The sequence below is a fragment of the Typopeltis vanoorti genome, chromosome 14 (genome assembly GCF_054136105.1).
Source record: "Typopeltis vanoorti isolate ZY-2024b chromosome 14, IOZ_Tvanoo_1.0, whole genome shotgun sequence".
NCBI lineage: Eukaryota > Metazoa > Arthropoda > Arachnida > Uropygi > Thelyphonidae > Typopeltis > Typopeltis vanoorti.
Genome location: NC_143562.1, coordinates 30,585,489 through 30,606,832, shown reverse-complemented (window position 1 = coordinate 30,606,832; position 21,344 = coordinate 30,585,489). Strand labels below are relative to the sequence as shown.

At 33.8% G+C, this 21,344-nt stretch overlaps 1 protein-coding gene across 1 annotated transcript in view; it reads right to left on the bottom strand.

Annotated features, from left to right (window-relative positions):
• Positions 1 to 21,344, bottom strand: part of Mppe (Metallophosphoesterase) — a 94,881-nt gene that overhangs the window by 59,466 nt on the left and 14,071 nt on the right. Inside the window, exon 2 of the mRNA XM_090404321.1 lies at positions 4,408 to 4,623. Within this exon, the coding sequence (XP_090260447.1) occupies positions 4,408 to 4,623 (216 nt within the window). The remainder of the gene's footprint in view (positions 1 to 4,407; positions 4,624 to 21,344) is intronic.

Genomic DNA, 21,344 nt, shown 5'->3' with positions numbered 1-21,344 from the left:
GAAAAATTTGGCAACCGTAAAAGGTTTCTGAAGCACAGAGACCAAAAATTAATTCAGAAACAAATGTGTAATGAATCCAAGGTGTTTCTGGCAGCGCTAGCCCGTGTTGCATTGCGCTACTTCACTGCAGCCTTGATTCTAAACACATAACATGAGCACTTTGCACTATGCATACTGTCACGCCACGCACTGCCAACGAATGCTGCCAGAAACACCTTGGCTCAGATTTGAGACTATTGTATTGTAATTCTTTATGTAAATGGTAAAATAGTCTCGAATCTGAATGTTTTAAAATAAATTTCTTTATGATTTATTATCAGTAAATGTTTAATTTGTATACCTATTTTATATATCTATATACTTGGGGTCACGTAAAAATTTCTCAGCCGAAAAGGGATCGTGAGTGCAAAAAGTTTAAGAAGCCCTGATATAGACAACTGAGCTACAGAGGCTCCTAGATTCAAGAAGACCTGGGTTCGATTCCCATCCATGACGCGAGGAATATACTTGGTCTCTTTCACCTAAAGGTGAGTTAGTCAGTCTCATATTACAATTTCACCACAAACTCGGGTTTTTTGTCCACCAGAATAGGCAAATCAGCCCTGTGAACACACACAGAAGATTTACAGCCATGAATACTTACAACAATATGTGGAGGAGATAGGGCCCTCACCACGTTGTAATGCCCATAGTTAACCATGAGTCACATCATGATAGTCAACCTCCTAGATTGGAGATAGCACTTGAATGGGATGAGAGATTAATCTAATTCTTATCCTATTCACAATAATGTGCTATACCTTTTATGGTGATACCAGATGGAACTACTATAAAAATAAAAAATAAAAAATAAAAATTAAAAAAAAAACAGCAAAAGAAATTCTAACCATTATTTGTATAATAATAAATGGATAATTATACATGAATCAAGTTAAAATGTAATAATAAGCTGTTAAAATCCAAAATCCAATCCAGAAAAATAACATGTATCCTATGTTGTCTTTATCAGTGGCACGCTCAGAATTTAATCTTGGGGGTGGGGTGGGAGGGTGAGTAGGCGATTTGAGAATACAAACTATGCATTGCATACGACCTATGACTGAGCATCTGCAATGATCGCTAACTCATAAGTAGTATAGAAATAGAAGACACAACACAACATAAATTTAAAAAAAAAAAATTTTTGGAAAATTTTCTAGTGTTTTTTTCCCCTTTTTATTTGGGGGTCAGGGCCCCTTGTCTCCCCCTCTGGGTGCACCACTGGTCTTTATATTCTTGCTCCCAATTGGAAGCAACTTTTTTTTTTTTTTTTTTTTTTTTGCTTATATGATCTTATACACATTTAACATGATCTTATATTCAGCTCATTTGAAAAAAAGGGAAATAAAAAATGCCCACTAAGCCTATTTTCTCTCTGATCAATTAATGCATGTCACAGTCAAAGATACTACTACTTAGACTTCTCCCAGGGCTATGTTCTATCACCTGTACTCTTTCTTCTTTACATAACTGACTTTTTCTCACAGATGGATAATCCTTCTTTACATAGTTTTGTGAAGGTAGCATACTCCATTCCTTATATTATTTGACCTTGCAGTTTTCAAACAACCTATCATCATCAAATTCCTGATATATACCCTCAAGGGATGTACAGGATATGATAATAATACATGAAAAATTACATCATTACTAACTTCCTATCTACAATTTTCCTCCAAATCAGTCTGTTACCTGTCAAGACTCCAACATTATCAGATCTTATATTTCTATCTTCTAAGACACTTTTTACTGTATTAATCCACCTATATCTTGGTTTTCCTCTGGGTCTTTTTCCTGCCAACTTGGCAGAGAGCACTTGTTTTGCTAATCTTTCCTCTCCCATTCTGTTTAAGTGACCATACCACTTGAGATTAGCTCTGCTAATGCATTCCTGATGTTGACAATGTGAAATTCTTTTCTAATATCCTTGTTTTTAACATGATATTGCCACTGATGCCATTTGTTCATCCCTCTAATATTTCTCAGGACTCTCATATCTGCAGTCTCTAGTCTTTGGTCAAGTGTTTTACTTCTGACCCAGCTCTCAGATCCATAAGTTAAAATTGGCTTGAATATTGTCTTGTATACAGCTAATTTAGTGATTTGGCTAATTTCTCTAAGTTTTGGCCAAGTTCAAACAACCCAAGGTATCTAAAAGCAGTGCCTCAAATACAAACCTTTGTGCCGTTTTTCAATGGGGTGCGAATATTTCAGTGGTTCAATGTCTTTGATTCAATACATATAATCAATCTATGAAACTCTTATCCTACCATCCACTGTGGCCTTAATTAACTCTACCTTGGATTCTATCTCCATCTGGGGCCTTATTGTTATTAAGCTCTTTAACTTCCTTTTCAACCTCATACATACGTGGGTCCAACTCAAGATTCCCTTCCAAAGTTTTAAAAATTATTTTTTTAATATTTGCCAAATTTTTGTCTAGGTTTCATAGCCATTATCAATACTATTGAAAAGAGATAAACACAAAAAGAACAACATTTAAATTGCAAGTGCATGACAATACATATGCTAGCAGAAGGATAACTCCATCATAACTAACAGAATTCAAAGAAATAAAATTTAAATTATTACATATTTTGAAGCATATAAATGAGGAGTGTTATTTAGGATGATTTCCCAAAAGTGAGAAAGTTTAAGGCAATCATTTTTTTAAGGTTAGGATTGTAAGTGTGTGCTTCACAACTTTCTTTATATAATCTTTCCAGAAAAGAGTAACTTTTGTATTGGACTTCAGCTTTATTTCAATGAATTCTATGGTTAGTTGACAAGGCTTGGCTAGCTAAATCACACTTATCGAATTCGAAGTAGAGTATACTCTTGATGTTACTCCAGACAAATCTGAGCAGAACAACCAATCTGTCATAATAACAAAGGCTTCAAGAACAAAGGATCCTGTAAACCCCAGGATAAGAGAGAGGAGGATATTTGTCATTTGGAGAGACGAGAAAAAACTTTAGTTTACAAACTGGACAGAAAAAAGCATGTGAGTCTGTCTAATTTTTTTCTGATAGTCCTTAAAAACATGAAACTGAAATTCTAGAAATTTCTTGAGGAGGATTATGATAAAAGTTATACTTATTATTTTATAGATTATTTTTGCATTATAACCATTACAGATGAAAGTAGATTTGATAACTGATGGTTCATTATTTAAAAGAGAATCAGCTAAACAAATTGTATGAGCTCTGCGAACTAAAGATTTAATCACACCATATTTCTGACAGGGGTGTTGATATGAAGCAGCATTAATGTATTTACCAGTATATGAGATGGTTTTCTATATACAGAGAACTACAGATTCTCATTCTGTGTCCTAATGGCAATGTCCAGAAAAGGAAGGAAGAAAAGATGACATCTACTTCAAGTGTAAATTTAATTCTTGGGTTAATTGAATTAATTTCCTCAAGAAATTCATGGAGATCAGACAAAGAAGACTTCCATACAGCAAAAACATCATCAACATATCTGTACCAAATGAATGGCTTAGGTGAAAAAATATTGAGAATTAGATGTTCAAAACATTCCATAAAATAGTTTGCTATAGTAGTGGAAATGGGAGCTCAAATAGCTGTTCTTTTTATTTTCTTACACAGTTTGTTTTGATGGCTGAAGTATCCTATTAATAAAAAAAAAAGTATTCTATTGTTTACACTTATAACCAAGAGATCTTGCCGACTTTTCCTAAATACTACAGCTATTGTGCAGTGTTCCAAATTTTCCCAAGTAAATAGCTAGCTTACCATTCACCTTCTGAGATCACCTTCTCTACTCAATTTGTTATCTGTGATTCCCAGGATGTCAATTTTGCACCTCTCTATCTTTCAACAATGTCATGAGTACCCATCTGACGCTACAAAATCCCATGTGTGTATATAAAGTTCACCCCTGAGGTTAATCCCATCCCACATCTTCAGTATCCTGAAGAACACATATTTGTACTGGAGACTGTAATATACTTCTCAGATAGAGAAGTATATTACAGTCCTTCTACCTAAGTCCTGAATGTGGCTGTCAGTGATAACTATCATAAAATACAGCAAATTACTTTTATATGTAACTATTTTATATATACAGTGTATATCTTCACAAAAGTCCCAGGCTGACTGACTACTTGTAATTTCTGGTGCCATCAGCTATTCTTAATAAAAGGATATTTAAATTCTGTGCTACAATACAAATGATTCTGATTGATTCAAATAAACATACATTTAAAATAACTTGAAAACAAAAATTGAAAATAATTTTATCTACAAATTATAATTTTTGTACGAATCCAAGAAGAAAATACTGGAAAATTCACATAAAATATATCATGTAAACATGCTTTTATTAACACAAAATTAATACCTATCTGAATCCCACTGTGAGATGAAGCCAAACATATCAGATCCGGTTAAACGAGTGCCTAATAACTGAGGATCAGCAACAATCAATATCTTGATGGCTTCTGGTGAAACAGCAGAGAAAACTGGCCAGTATAACCATGGTACAGCAATATACACCAACCACTCCAAAGTAAATAGAGAAACTATGATGAGGGCCAACACATATTTAAATCTCTTTCTAAGAATGAAAAGAAAAAAGTGTTTCATTATGGAACAGCACTATAACTTTTAAAAGAATGTTTATAGACAGATATAATTTTTTATATGACTTCCACTCATGAAACACTAAAAGATAATTCAAGTGAAGTCACATCAAAGGGGGCTGAAGTTGCATAATTTGATTTTGATGAAAGCGAGTTATTTTGGTGACCTATCTTTAGATGGAGGAATGTTTTTTTAAGAATTTTTTTTTCCTTCCTAGCTTCTCATTAATTAGGGTGATTATTTTTATTTGCTGGATCCACAGAATTTTCACAATTTCGGATAGTTTTACCATCTGATTTTTACTGCCACTAAGTTGCATTGAAATTGTGTTTTGATTTCTTATTTGTATTTTCAGATAAACTAATTTTTTTTTCAAAAGCACTTGGTATTCTTAGTGCTCTTTTTCCCTATTGTGTAACGCTATACTGTAAGCCCTATGCTGAATTCACAAATATGATTTTTTGTTTGTTACATTTATACAAATAGTATATAATCACTTAAATCACTTTGGCTGAAGCCTTTCTTCTATAGGGAAAAAAAAAAAAAAGGCCTCAAAATTTAAACAGTTGACTTTGAAGCCCTCCCCCCTTTAAAAAAAAAAAAAAAAGATGTCACACCAAATAAATATCTGATTTCTCTTAATAGGTAGCTAATAAAGCAAAATTGGTCCCATTCTGATATTTTCACCCCTTCAGACTAAACAACTTTTTCAAAGTGAAGAAATCTGCAAATTTTTTGTTGTTGCATCTTTTGGAATCTTTAGTAGATCTACTTATCAAACATTTTTAGGACTTCCTGGATGTCATGAAATAAGCAAATTGCATGATGAGTTTAGATGTCACCTGCATTAATGTAAAAGTATAATAAAACATTAAAAAGTACAATTTTTTTATTTTTTATATCAATAACTATGAGGACAATGTAATCGCAACATAGGGTTTGCAAAGAAATCGGTGCACTGCAGTTTAAAGTGCTTATAAAATAGTTTTGTTCTATATCAATTTTACTTAACTGGTTAATAAAAATAACTGGTACTAACTGTTTAAATGTAATTTATTTTTCCAAAGATTAAAATCCTATCAATAATAAGAGTCACTGCTATAAACACAATAAGTATAATCATTGAATTATAGAAAAATATTTGATGCTCAAGTAATTGATGATGAGTCTCCAACTCCATGGAGGTCAGATGTTAATAACAATTTTCCCCCCCTTTTTAAGCCTTTATTCATTTTTTTACTCTCCCATTGACCTGTCACATGGCAGACAATTCATAATTCTACAAAAAACTTATCTTGATGCAACAAAAACATTGCAGTTTCCTTATTTTCAAGGAAACTGTAATGTTTTTAAAAAATGCAATTTTTTTAAGAAATAAAAAATAAATAAAATAAAATAACAAATAATCAGCTAATACCTTTTATTCCCTTTTAGGGAATAGGCAAAGCCTTTTAACCCTATCTAGCTTTTTAGAGATTGAGTGAGCAGTTTAATCTCAACCAGTAGCCAATCAGAGATAGCTGAACCATACAATCACTAATTATAAGCAGCAATTGATGAAGAGATGGGAAAACAAGTGCTTTCAACTCTTGGTACCTAACAAGATATGTTCTTGTCTGAAATAGTGTGGGTTCTACAGTCGATTTTCTTGAGTTTGTGGGATGAAACACTTGAGTTTCTGGGAAAAACAACCTGCTTGTCCATGCTGGAGATTGACTAACTGAGGAACTGGTCGAAGAAAGGCTTAGAAAAAGTTTATTATTATTATTATTATTCGGGCCTCCATGGAGTCAAAAGACTCATCGCGGGAGGTCCTAGGAAACACAAAGTCTATCATACCATTCCTTGAACTCATTGACTGTTCTTGCTTTCATCACTCTATCAGGCAATGCATTCCACAGTTCCACCACCCTCCATGCAAAGAAACAGCTTCCTTTCATACTTTCCAGGGATTGTCATTGCTCCTTCCCACTGTTCCACCAAGTGAAAAAACTCCCCAGCATCCACATTGTAAGTGCCTCTCAACAGTTTAAAAGTATCTATCATATCACCTCTCCTTTTTCTATCCACCGAACTCTGCAGTCCACTTTCCCTCAGCCGATCCTCACAACTAACATTGTAGAGTCCGAAACCATATCTTTGTTATCTGCCTCTGCACCCTCTCCACAGTTAATTTATCCCCTTCAAATTTCAAAAAGTTCCTCCAGTAAGCTATAGACTTGAACTTAAGTCTATCTTTGGGCAGCCTAGTACAGAGGGCACAAGTGCCACTTCCAACTGAGCTACACAGGCCTATTAAAATAAGAGAATAGCCCAATTTTTCATTATAGCCACTTATCAAGAGTAGAGCCTCTGTAGCTCAGTTGGTATAGACCAGGAGTATCAAATTCAATGGACCGCAGGCCATTTGCTATAAAAGTGTATCTCAAGTGGGCCGCAAAAAATTTTCGACTAAAAAAACCTTCACTAATTAGAATCGAAGGGAAGTGAAAGAATGAGTATAAATAAATTGGAAAATTAATAACAAAAATTTTATTTATTCTAAGTTATTACAAGACATAAAATAATAGTATAATGATTATGACAACTAAAAAAAAATAAACAATATATTTATTATATATATATTACAGGAATAAAAGGTGTTAGCTGAATTTTTTTTTATATTAATATTTACAATAGATGGCATTTAAACCAAAATTAATTTTATTGTTGCTTTTGAGTTAGTGGGTGCACTCACACACACACATCTAATTAAAAACAATAGTTTTTAGTTAGATACTGTGTTTGCCAGTGCATCATATGGTTTTGCTTGAGTCTAAACAGCATGGTTAATGTGGAAAGAAATATGTGATTCATTAGTTAGTGCTGTGTTTATCCCAGTTTTCTTTAATTGCACTAAAGAAATATATTACACAGACAGCAAATGTCTCTGCACTTTATTCAGTGGTACAATAAAACTACTTGTTTTTCATACATCTGCAATATAGTGGCATTTGGGGAGGGCATGTTGTTTACCACAGGGAGCGAGTCATCACCACGACTTGAAAAGTGGTTAAACTTTATTTTCGTGTGCGATGTATATGCAAAACTTTATACATTTTTTTTTCGTAAAGTAAAATCAGGGGTGTGAGTGATACGTGAGGGCGAGTTATATTCGAGTAAATATGGCATTTCTGTTTTATTATAAAAAGCAAGCATTCTTTTTTTTTCATCTTTCCTTGAGGTGTCGTGAGTCGCAAGAAATTGCTTTGGGGGGCCGCTAGTTTGACACCCCTGGTATAGACGAGGCCCTTTGGTTGGAAATACCTGGGTTCGATGCCCATCAATGACGGGAGGAACCTTTATATGTTCTCTTTCGACTAAAGATGAGTTAGCTGGTCTCATACAGAGGTAGAGGGTTTTTCCACCTGGAAACTCAGGTTATTCATCCCTCAGAACAGGCAAACTGGCCCGTGAACACACAGATCTACAGTCATAAAAATATATATATATACTTAATCCCTCCTCAGGAGGGCTTAACCCAGAGAAAGGGAGAGAAACTCCATATGAATATTATTATTATCAAGAGTATCTATCTCTCAAAGTTTCAAAGTTATATTTTGTCTATCACATAACTTTCTGGGGCTTCAAAGGCAACTGTTTTTTTTTAAGGCAATTTTTTCCACAGAAGAATGGCTTTAGTCATGAAAAAAAAAAAATGTTTGTGTGAAAATGTAAACAACAAATCAAAAAGTACATACATAACTTGAGCACTAAAATGACAGTAAATAAACATCAGAAACTGAACAATCTGGAAGCAAGCTGTGATTAATTTTAAAATTTTCTGAAAAAATTCTGTTAATCTTGTAAATAAAAAAGGATGCCAAGAAAAATCTAAAAAACAAAATTTCCTTCAATCTGAAGGATAAGGTAACAAGTAACTTACTTTCATCAAATACAAAGTATATATATATTTTTATACATACTTTTGTATTGGATTATATTTTATATGACAGTAGATCTGTGTATGTACACGGGACCAGTTTGCCTGTTCTGAGGGATAAAAAACCTGAATTTCCGGGTGGAAAAACCTTTTACCTCTGTATGAGACCAGCTAACTCATCTTTAGTCAAAAGAGACCATATAAAGGTTGCTCACATCATTGATGGGAATTGAACCCAGATATTTCTGACCAAAGGGCTTCATCTATACCAACTATTGTGCAAAATTATGCAGATTCAATTTAATTTTTAATTTGACGTGGAACAACCCTAAACCTAGAGTACATCAGAATTGTGGGAGGACGAAAGATTTTTTAAAATTTTTATTATTATGCTCTTTATATAATCCAGAAACACTGCTCTAGACACTGACCATGGAACTTCAGCAGTGTGGACAATGCTCTCTCTAATGTTTGCTGCCTATGTATGCAAGTTTCCAATTTCAGACTTAATGTGTATGCTAATATAAAATTTCTCATATTAATGTTGCCCATTTTTCATCTAGCTATAACCTATAAAATTGCAAGCACTAAATTAATTCACTTAAATCTGTGTAGCTACAAAAATCTGTCACCATTTGCAAGAGACTGAGTGACTGAATATGCTTCTGCAAATTGCTGATGTCAGCATTCAGTTTGCTCACATGCCAGAGGCTAAGAGTAACTAATTAGAGTGTTATTAAGGGAATGGGTTAGAGTAACATTGGAAGGGAGACATTGGAGAAATTACTAAATGAAATAAGTGACAAGTATGATTTATCTTATAATTCATTTTTATAGCATATTCAAAAATTATTGACTGTAAATTAGAAATTCTAAAAGTAAAAATTTTGTGTGTGCATGCACAAGAACACAGCTTAGAGGGAACATGGTGGTGGACTCATCTCTTGTAAAAAGACAAATCACAAAATCCATTCATGTTCACTATTGGATTTGAACCCATGGCTGTTAATATAGGCCTATTTATCTATTTAGCCCTGTGGAAATGGCATTTGCATTCATAGCTGTAGGCCTCCTGAAGAAAGACCATTCTAAGCTCGATTTTAGTTGCTAACTAGAGTAAGTTTCCTAAGCCTTTGTTTGAATGGCTCCAGAGTTAGTCAATCTCTGGTAGAGGCAAGCAGGTTTTTCCCTTTGAAACTTGGATTCTCATCCTGTAAACTCAAGAATGACCATAGAAACCACACCATTTCAGATAATATAGTGTGTTAGGAATGACAAGATGGTGGCAGGAGTCTGCTGTACTCTCTTCAATGATATTAAATACTATTAAATATCATTGAAGTTTGGCTATTCGTTTGGAATAGTTTGGACCAGCTATCACTAATTGGCTATTCGTGGAGATTAATTGTCCCTGTTTCCAAAAAAAGTTAGGTAAGATTTAAATGGCCTTGCCTATTTCCTTTGGGGAATAAAAGGTACTGATTTTTTTTTTTTTTTTTTTGAAATAGATACTCTTATAGCACAAAACTGGCTACTATGCCAGAATCCTAACCACTTTGACAACTCAGCACAAGAAAAATACAATACATTAATTATGATATTAATAGGTGTAATTGTTTTCATCAAAAGAAACCTGGCAATATCAGCAAGCATTTCTGCTGTAAAAGGATATTTTCTAGTTCGAAAAAATGGCAGCTAGACTTATGTGGTAGATGACCTTCATCATCCATTAAAAACTATCACCTTGCATAATAAAAAATCAAGCTGATGTTGAAAGTTTGCAGGATGATTTAAATAAGCTGGTAGAATGGGCAAAAGATAATGGATGTCAGTTCAATGCGGAAAAGTGTAAAGTCATGCATTTTGTGATTAAAATATTACCAGCTGTGTACTACATTGATGGAACAGTACTCCAAGAGATTGATGAGGCTAGGGACTTAGGGGTGTTGGTAGATAGGGAGATGAAGTTCAGAGGACACACTGCTAAGGTGTCCAAGATTGCACATAGGATTACTTAGTTGTTGAGGAACACACTGACATCCAGAGATAAAGAGGTTATTATTCCCCTTTATAAAGTGTTGATACTTCCACATTTGGATTACTGTGCTCAGGTCTGGTCAACTGGATTCCTTGGAGATCAGGAGGCTGTGGAGAGGGTTCAGAGAGGAGTGACCAAGTTGGTGAGTGATGTAAAAAATGCTCCCTACATTGATAGATTGAGAGCTTGTGATTGCAGAGACTGGTTGATAGGTGGAGAAGAGGGGATATGATAGAAACATTTAAATTACTGAAAGGTTTTTATAGGATTGATGCAGGGGAAATGTTTCAGCTGTGTGATAGTGATGAAAGAACAAGAGGTCATCCCTGGAAATTAAAGAAGAGTGTGGTTAACAAGAGTGTCAGAACGAGGTTTTTTGCATGGAGGGTGGTGAATGAGTGGAATTCATTGCCTGACTTAGTTGTGAGCTCTTCGTCTGTAAATGAATTCAAGAAGAGATATGACAGATATTGTTTTGCTAGTTTGGGTCTCCCACGATGAGTCTACTGACTCCATGGAGATACCCGTAATAATAATAATAATTATTATTATTATTATTCGGGTGCCTGAAGTGACTGTTATATGTTTGTTCCCCAGAGCAGGGATTCCAATCTTCTGGCATGCAGTGTCAGCAATACCCTACAAGGGCATGCCAAACATACTTTAGAGATACAAAATGTCTCCCACTATCAAGGGAAAAGAAATAAAGAAATTCTGTGGGTCCAACAACAACAAAAAGGCCTGATACAAAGGCTCTAGTTTCATTTGTAACCTATGGTGATACCTACAACACTTGTGAACAATCATTAACAGATTTAAGGCAGACAGACTTTGAAAGGGCTTACTATAGAAAGTTTTTCTCTTGATCCAATGGCAGGCATGTTTTCTGGATACTTGCAAATACTCTTAGTTGCAATTTCTATTCATCTGTGCTCAGACTCCTCACTCACCATGATGGCAATATTACCGTAAGATAAATTGATCTGGCATTATTCTTCGTCCGAATCCTGCACAGATCAACTGGATCAAAAAATCTTCTGGTCCTGATGGTATCTCAGCAACTGTGCTCAGAAGATGTGCTCCAGAACTAATGCCAGTTCTTTATCATCTCTATATTATATTATACCTAGCTAGCATCCACCATACAGCAAGTCTATATACAGTAAATTCCAAGAAAGAGAAAGATCTATCATCAAACTATCAACCTATTTCTTTCACCTACAGGTACTGAACTTAACTAAAAGTCAACTTTGTTAACACACAGAGAATCAACTAATCAGTGACGACTAATATGAATTTCACCCATGATTAGCCATAACTGATTTCTCCATGCCTAAATAACCCACCTCTGGACATGTGATATGGAAAAGTATGAAGAAACTTCCACCTGACATTTACAAAGCATTTGACAGAGTTTGGTATTGCAGGCTTTTCAGTAAATTGCCATCTTTGGTCTGCCTTCCTCTCATTCTAACTGGACTGCTAGTTTTCTTGAGTCATTCATTGCATGTAATAGTGAATAGTGTCCTCTTCAGATTTTCCAACTGATGCAAGTGTGCCTCCAAGCTCTGTTATTTCACCCACTCTCTTCCTTATATACATAAATGACTTTCTCACATTGATCTCAAATACCATCCATAATTTCACTGATGACAGTATTCTCCACTCATCCTACTCATACAACAAACCTTGCAGTGCACAAATATCTCAAGAGTTTATCCATTATTGTCCACTGATCTCCACATTATTTTTCAATGGAGTAATAACTTAGTCGTCTTCAATACTACCAAAATACAATTCTGTCTCATTTCTCAAAAAGAGCTTAGTTTTTCCCACCACCCTGATAATATTCAATTTAAAGCTTAAATCTCTTGAACTGACTCTTTGAGAACAGTCTGAGAGATTTAGGCTGTTAGCCTGCTACTTCTAGGTTTTCCTGGCATAACCACAAAATAAAATAAAACAAAATAAATAAAAAGTATTTTTCTCAAAAAGATTTTAGCACCCCGCAACACACACACACACACACCTGAACATTGATAAGGTTCAACTTAACAGCCAAAACTAAATCTTTCAGATTGGATCTTACCTCTACCTTTTCCTGTCATAATCACACCACTTCTACAGCATCTTCAGCTTACTTTTTATCCTTCCAGTTACTTATTCTGTACAGATTTCAAATCTGCCCAACACTGAAATACTGCTTTCAGATTTGAAGTGGTATACCTAAAACCCCCTTTAAAAATGCTTGATGTGGTTCAGAAAAGGATAGTTTGGTTAAGTGATGACCAAACTGCCTTATCTTCTCTCAGAGCTTCTCTTCAGCCACTGTCTTATGAATGGTCATTTCTGCATTTAGTCTCTTCTGCAGATATTTCCATCTGCACTGTTTAGCAGAACTAGAATCAAACATGCTCTCATTTCTGCTAAACCTACAGCAACAAAAGCAACACCTGCTCAAGACTCTTTCCAATTGAACTGTTGACTTACTTAATCTGTTCCCATTTATCTTTCATTTTGTCTACTTCAGTTCTGTGGAACAGTCTTGCACCATCAAGTATTCTCCAAAGACTACAACTCCATTTTTTTCAAAAAAATATATCAGCAGATTACTTTGCTCTTAACATCAGTCACACATGGCATTTATTTGTTACATACTTTGAAGCCTGTCATATGTAGGAGTAAAAAAATAAAATAAAATCCAAATTATGCTTATTATTTATTTGGTATCTTAATGCAGATCTTCATAGATTGATCTGTCATTTTTAGATTGGATGCTTGAAAATTTGACTTCTGAAATTATTAGACCATATGACTTGCGTCAATTCAAGTTTACACAAACAATTTGCTGGGTAGGTAGTAATATTGTTAACTTCTCTATAATAACAAAATCTTTCCTTGTTCCATCTGGTTCAGGGCATAACTTCCACTTTAAAATTTATTGATTCATAACTTTACTAGAATTAACACCAGCTCTATATACACAACTCACTGACACAATTTAGAATTTGGCTGTCAACATAAAAGTGACTACTCTTGGGATTTCAAACTAAGAGCAGAAACTTTTCTTCATTTATTTCCCTCTACTGCCACTTTGAGAGACAACCTTCTTTCCTACAGATTTCCTAAGAGAAGTCAAATATAATGTTAATGAGGGTTTTTTTTTAAATAAATAAATCTCCCCAACCAACTATCCATATATGGTACTACAGTTAAAAGCTGAACAACCTTTTGTATTTGCCAATTTTTTTAAAAAAACGGGTATTTAAACGATTTTCATCAGTTTTATTGTATATTTTCTTAGAATAATTAATATTCTAATAAATTTTATAGTATTATTTCATACATTTATTGTATTTAGTATATTTCCTGATATTTTGTTGGAATACTATAATATTAAAGTAGTATCATAAAATTGCCAAAGACCCAAAAGAATTTTTGGTTCATAGAGCTCATAAAATCTGTTCAACTGATTCTCTTCTAAACAATGAATGTATTATCAGAGCTACTTTCATCTCTCATGGTTATAAAGCAAAAACTATCAATAAAATAATCAATAATTATGGCCTTCATCTTAATCCTCAAGAAACAGTTTTTAGAATTTGTCTTCCATATGTTAAAGGACTATCAGTAAAAACAGCAAGACTTCTTTGCCAGCAAGTCTTGCTGTTTTTACAATGGCCTCCAAGTCTCTTTTGCCGGTTCGTATACTTAATACCTTCCTTATCTCTCCAAAAGACACTTATCCTCCACTCTCTTATCTGGAAGCTTACAGAATCCTTGTTCTTGCAGCCTATGTTATTATGAACAGACTGGTCATTCCACACAAATTCATCTTGGAAAACATCAAGAATATATTTCACTTAAACAGCCTGATAAATCTGATTTAGCAAGCCATGCCTTGTCTACAAAAGAGAATTTAGTGGAATAATACTAAAGTTCTACACAAAAGTTGTTTTCTTCTGGAAATATTGTATTAAAAAAAGCTGCAAAACTACATACTTTCTCAATTTTGGGAAGTTATCGTAACTAATACTCACCATTCATGTGTTTCATAAAAATTGTAATTAATTATTTTTTTGAATTAAATTTTTTTAAATTTTTAATTTATTCCTTGATATCTATTAATGTAGATGGAGTTATCCTTCTGTAGTTGACAGCACATATAATTCAATTCAAGTTTTGCAATTCAATGTACAGTATTATACAATACAGTTCAAGTATTACTATCATTTTCTGTTGGTAATTACACTTATTTTTTGCTATTTATTTTGTTACAGTTAATAAATGTTTCCTTATATATACAAATAGAGTAAAATACATTTCAGATTGTAACCAAGGGCCATAATGGCTCACCACTGGTTACTAGAGAATTAAATTAGTTCGAATCACTGCGAGTCCAGTGACCATATCTATGAGGGCTCACCTTATTATTATTATTATTATTAAACAAGACCTCATGGAGTCAAAGACTCATCTAGGAGGTCCTTTTATCTCACACACATCTCATCATACCGTGTCTTAAACACATTCAAACTCCTTGCAGACACCACACTCTCAGGCAAGGCATTCCAATCATTCACAACTCTGCACGAAAAAAACCTGCCTCTCACTCCCCTACTCACACCCTCTTTATACAGTTTCCAGGGATGAACTCTGGTTCTCTCCTGATCTCCCACTATTCTCTGTAGAACTTCTCCACCATTGATCCTATAACAACCCCTTACCAACTTGTAGGTCTCTATCATATCTCCCCTCTTCCTTCTCTCTACTAGACTCTGCAAATTACATATTTTCAATCTTTCCTCATACTCGACATTCCAGAGGTCAGAAACTACCTTAGTCAGTCGCCTTTGGACCCTTTCCAACATCTCTTCATCCTTCTGAAAACCAGGTGATCAAATCTGGGCACAATAGTCCATGTGTGGCCTAATCAAAGCTTTATACAATGGAACAAGAATCTCCCTACTTCTACACGTCAGTGTCCTCCGCATCATTCCCAGAAGTCTTTGTGTTGTCTTCACAATTTTGGCGATGTGTCCCCTAAATTTTAGATCCTTATCCACTATCACCCCCAGATCTCTTATTTCCTCTACTTCCAACAATATATTCTCACCAAGCATAAATTCTGCATCCCATCTTTGTTTTCCAAATTTTAAAACCTTACATTTTGCAACATTGAACTCACATCCCCATTTGCTTGCCCAATCACTCAATTTATTCAAGTCTTCTTGCAAGGCCACAACATCTTCACTACTCTTTATGGTTCGTCCCAACTTTGCATCATCTGCAAACAACTGAATATCTCCATCCAAATCTTCGCCAATATCATTAATATACAAGTTAAATAGTAATGGCCCTAAAACAGATCCCTGAGGCACTCCACTAGTGACTTTCCTTTTCTTGGATATTGCACCCCCATACACAACTTGTTGATACCTATCAGATAGCCAGTCTGTTTGATGAGTCTGTTTTATACTGTTTGATTTGATGTACATGTTAATATATTAGTCTCCTAATATATTAGTGAATAAACTAGTTAGTATATTGGTACCTTAATTGGATATGGTATCTGAGTTATAATGATCTCTTATACTATACGTTTAAAGTAATTGTCAACATTGTTTAGTCCCATGAGGTAGTCTCTCAATCTTTTTCTGAATGCATAAGCTGAGGTTATAGATTTGATTACATTTGGGAGCTTATTGTAGCTGCTTGTCGCTAGGTATTCGAAGGATTTATGAAAAATTTCTTTGTTTGCCTTGGGTAGTACCAACATATTCTGGTCACAGCATAATCCAATACCAAGAAACTTTCAGCGTTCCTTTTTACGTATAATAGACAATCATAGAGATATAGTTTCTGCAGTGGTAGAATATTATGAATGACAAACAGATCATTGGTTGAATGTGCAAAGTTAGTAGTGGTTATGGCTCTAAGTATTCTGTTTTGTATTCTTATTAATGGAAGCAGATTTTTGTAATAATCTCCACCCCAACATGTGATGCTATATTGCAGTGAGGAATTTACCCAGGAATAGTATAAGCATTTTAAGAATGCTGCATTTACAAATTTTTTAACATATATTCTATTAATTATAACCAGTGGTGAGCTATAAGGGGCTCGCACCAGCCCTTTGTTAAATTTTTCTCAAATTTACGAGCCCCTTGTTCTTCTTGTTTAATAATCTTGTAGAACTAGAAAATACCATCGTGGAATGTATACATGCTACTATAATTGCTACTTTAAATTCAAATGGATTTTCTGATATCTATATAAAAAACCATTTCATTGCATTTTGTTCTGATGGAGCTAGTGTAATGTTAGGAAACAAATCAGGTGTTGCAATCAAATGTCTACAAAAATTTCCCAACGTTGTGATTTGGCATTGTGCTCATCGTTTACAATTAGCATTAGACGATTCGATAAAAAACATTAAAGAAATAAATCATTTTGAAATATTTATGGATAAATTATATGCTTTTTATCATCAATCATCAAAAAATCAACGAGAATTAAACATGATTGCAAAAGACCTTGGTATCGAAATTTTAAAGATCGGCCGTGTGTTTGGACCACAATGGGCAGCTAGCAGTTTACGAACGGCTCTTGCTTTGTGGAGAAATTACGCAGCTTTATGCAAGCATTTTGCATCAAACAATAAATATAAGGGCTTTTTAAGCTGATTTCTCAATTTGGAATTTTTAAAAGATCTAGCACTAATGGGAATTATCATATCTGTCAGAAGCTCTACAAAGTTGCAATATAAGTATTATAAAGGCTAAGTTAGGCCTTTTTTTTTTTTTTTTTTTTTTTTGCTCGACTATGCGAACCCTTTGTTAAAATTTCCATAGCTCACCACTGATTATAACCTAAACTTATTTGTTAAGAAAGTGATGTGGGAGTTCCACTTCATATTGCTCTTGAGTTTTTTGATTAAGCTACAGTTACAATTTAGGATGCCACTACATTTCCTTTCATGCCATTTTATGGTTATATCATGGTCTAGCTTTTCTGTTAACGTGAAGTACATATATCTCGTTTTATCAGTATTAATGTTAAGTCCATTATTGCTAAACCATTTACTCAGTTTTAACATATCACTATTAATCTGATTTTTTAGATCTTCAAGGGTTGTTTCGGTGTATATTAATGTCATGTCATCGGCGAAGGATATCAATTTGCCAAAAAGTTTGTATTTACAAAAATCATTAACATATATTAAAAATAGGATGGGTCCTAATACAGACCCTTGCGGGACTCCATATTTTATTATTTTTGTTGCGCTATTGAATGTGCCGTAGCTGGTATATTGTTTTCTATTATTCAGATAGGATCTGAACCAGTCATTAATAATTCCTCTGATGCCGTATTTGGACATTTTCAGTAGCAATAGGTCATGATGAACACAGTCGAATGCCTTAGATATATCAAGAAAAACGGCTGCTGTGTGCATTCCTTTATTTATTCCACTACAGACCGTTTTATGAAACCTCCAATAGCGCTTTTTCGATGTTGTATTCAGATCTAAACCCATATTGATTAGTTGCATAAAAGGATATTGTATTTAGATAGCTATTTAAGCATTTTTTTTTTATTAGAATTTCAATAACCTTTGAGATTGTGGATAGTATAGATATTGGGACAATATTTATACTATCCACAAGGTTTTTAGGACATTATTTAGCTCTGAAAGAAAGATATCAACTGGGCTATCGTGTGCACGGTATATAGCAATTTTCTGTAATTTTTTATTTCATTTCTGTTACCTGCTTTAAATAGCAGTACAACTGAAGCAGTCTTTAAGTGTTCTATAAACCGTGTTCAAAGGATTTGTTAATGAAATTTGTCAAGAACTGTAATTTGTATTTAATGATAATGTTTAGTTTTTTGACATTTATGTTGTCACTTCCCATTTTTTTCCCTTTTTTTAATCCGATTACTACACCCTTTACCTCTTCTTCGTTTACTGCGTGTAGATACACGGAATTCTTAATTCGTGGAAGGTGACTCACGTACTCTGTGCTTTCTGCAGGGTTGAAATCACAACTACTAGTTTGTAAAGTGATTGTTCACTTTGTTAAGTACATCGGTGATGTCACTGTCTTCTGGAAATTCGCATGTTTTGTGCTTTGTGTTACCTATTATCATATTAACCAACCTCCATTCTTTACTTTTATCATTATTACAAGAAAGAAATTTCAATAGAAGAAAATGTTCTTTTGCCTGTTTTATTTTTTCCTTTAGGTGTTTAGTGAAATTTTTGTAGTCATGTTCAAACATTAAAAATTGTAGGGATTTTTCCTATGCTTATGATAGAGCTTCTCTTTTGTCCTTATCATATTTTTTAGTTCATCTGTTATCCAGTGTGTGAACATCCTTTTTTGTAGTAACTCTTTTGTGATATTGCGATAACTGTCTGCATATTTAATCATTTTGATAAATTCCTCGTATAGCTGACTTATGTCTAATATGTTGGTTTGGGGCAGTTGATGATGTTTTATGTAGCTCTCAAATTTATTATTATAATTGGTGCCTATTTCGAATTTTTTATGACTATCTGCACAGCTCGTGTTAACACTATTAGGTAAGGATAGTTATTTCAATAGTATTGAATGGTGATTTGTTATTTTGCTAAAGTAGATTGCAGAGGATACCTCATAGGCCATTCTATTTCTTATGAATATGTGATCAATGCAACTTGCTGAGTTGTTCGCTTCTCTCGTATTGCTATCGATGTAAGCAAGAAACCCATGAGTAGATAATATATTTTTATATTCTTCAGTTTTACTATTACTCTTATAAAGGTCTAAATTTATATCCCCCACCAGTATGACATTGTCGTGTTTTAAGGTTTTTAGGACATTATTTAGCTCTGAAAGAAAGATATCAACTGGGCTATCGTGTGCACGGTATATAGCAAATATAAGTATATTCATTGCTGTGTCATAAATCATTACAGTTTCAGCACTTTGCATTTTTGATTCCAGTTTATGAAATTTATAAATATTTTTTCTAGCATATAGAATTAATCCACCTGAAAAATTATAGTAGCGACAATCATAATACGTGTCGTAATCTGTGAGAGAATAACGATCAACCTCAAGTTGTTTGATCCATATTTCACTTAAGACTAGTAAATCTATATATGATTGGATTTCTGTGAAAAGTAACATTAAATTATCAAAAGTTGACCTTATCGAACTAATACTGACATGATATATGTTGAAATTCTTGGATGAGTTTGTAGTAGTGTCAAAATTTTTTTTTTTTTACAGAGGTTCGATTATATAGTTTTTTATAGTCTACAGTTGCATCAGAATCTAAGCTATTCATGTGGAATCTTAAATCCATTTAGGTCTTTAATAAAGTTCCAGTTATTCATAGGTAACATTTAGATTTGCTGTTGACTAAGTTTGTCGAGGTCATCCGTGTTTTTATCCGTATCACTTTTGTGTTGTCGTTCTTTCTCATGAATAGTTTACCATCTCTTACCAATACATATTTGACTGCACCACTTGCTCTCTTTTGTTTTGTTTCATAAAGGAGTTGCTTATTGAGTTTGGTCAAGTATTCGTTTATGTAGACAGGCATCGGTTTAATTGTTCATCAAATTGTTGAGCTGTAATCTCGAGTTTTCTTGTCTCCGTCATCCATTTATTTTTAATATTCTTGCTTTCTAGTCGAATAATAACTGGCTTGATATCTGTTTTTCTGCTGGTGGGTACTCTGTGGGCATGCAAGATGTCTTCCCTTTTTACTCCAAGTAGATTCACTAGCTTTTCAGTTATAGCATGCAAGTTCTCATTCTGAGCTTCTGGTAGACCGTTTAATTCGATATTGTTCAACCTGGAGCACTGCTGAATTTCATTAACTTCCCATTTCAGTTCATTCATTTGAGCTTTTAGTATTTTATTTTCTTTTGTTAGTTCTGTGTTTGTGCATTTTCAATGCATAATATCATGCATTTTCAATTTAACTGTTGTTCATTTTTATATTTAGCCCTTCTTACTGTAGTGTATCGAAAATGGCTATGAAACATAACCAACTGGCATAATTATTTATTATTATAATGTTTTAGAACTTTAACAATTTGTTCAAAAATTCCTTTTATGAGAGTAGATGGAAGTCAGATGTTAATAATAATCAGGAGATCTAGAGACAGGTGGCCTAAAGCTGTTAAAGGTTTTCTTGATAAAAAATTCATTAAAGTCATTTTTCAAGAAAGCTTTTAACGGTTTTAGACCAAATGTCTCTATCTCCTGAAGATGTCACTTGGATTCCATGCCCATATATTAAAGGAATTGTTGAAGTTCTAAAACCCCCTTAATATTGTAGTATCTTTTCATCCTGTCAGGAAGATTTCTACTTTCACTTTCTTCATATAAAGACAAGTTTTGTAGAGGCAACACAGGATGAGTGGTAATAATCAGTTCCATGAGGAGTAAAAAGAACAGGCAAGGAGGGTGACTTGGTTGGTATGGAAGGCAAAGTTGCAGATGGGCAGCAGTTAGCTAAAATAAAATAGATAAATAAAATAATGAATAAATTAAAAAAAAATCAAGGGAATTCTTGTGATATGTAACAGCAGAAAAACAAATGATTATGGGAAGATGATACTGTCTGAAGAAAATGGTTAAAGGATAACTGCTATAGAAGATATAGTTAAGATGGTAATTGAGCAATTCATAAAAGCTATTTTTGACATCATGTGGAGTTTGAAAGCAGTGGAAGG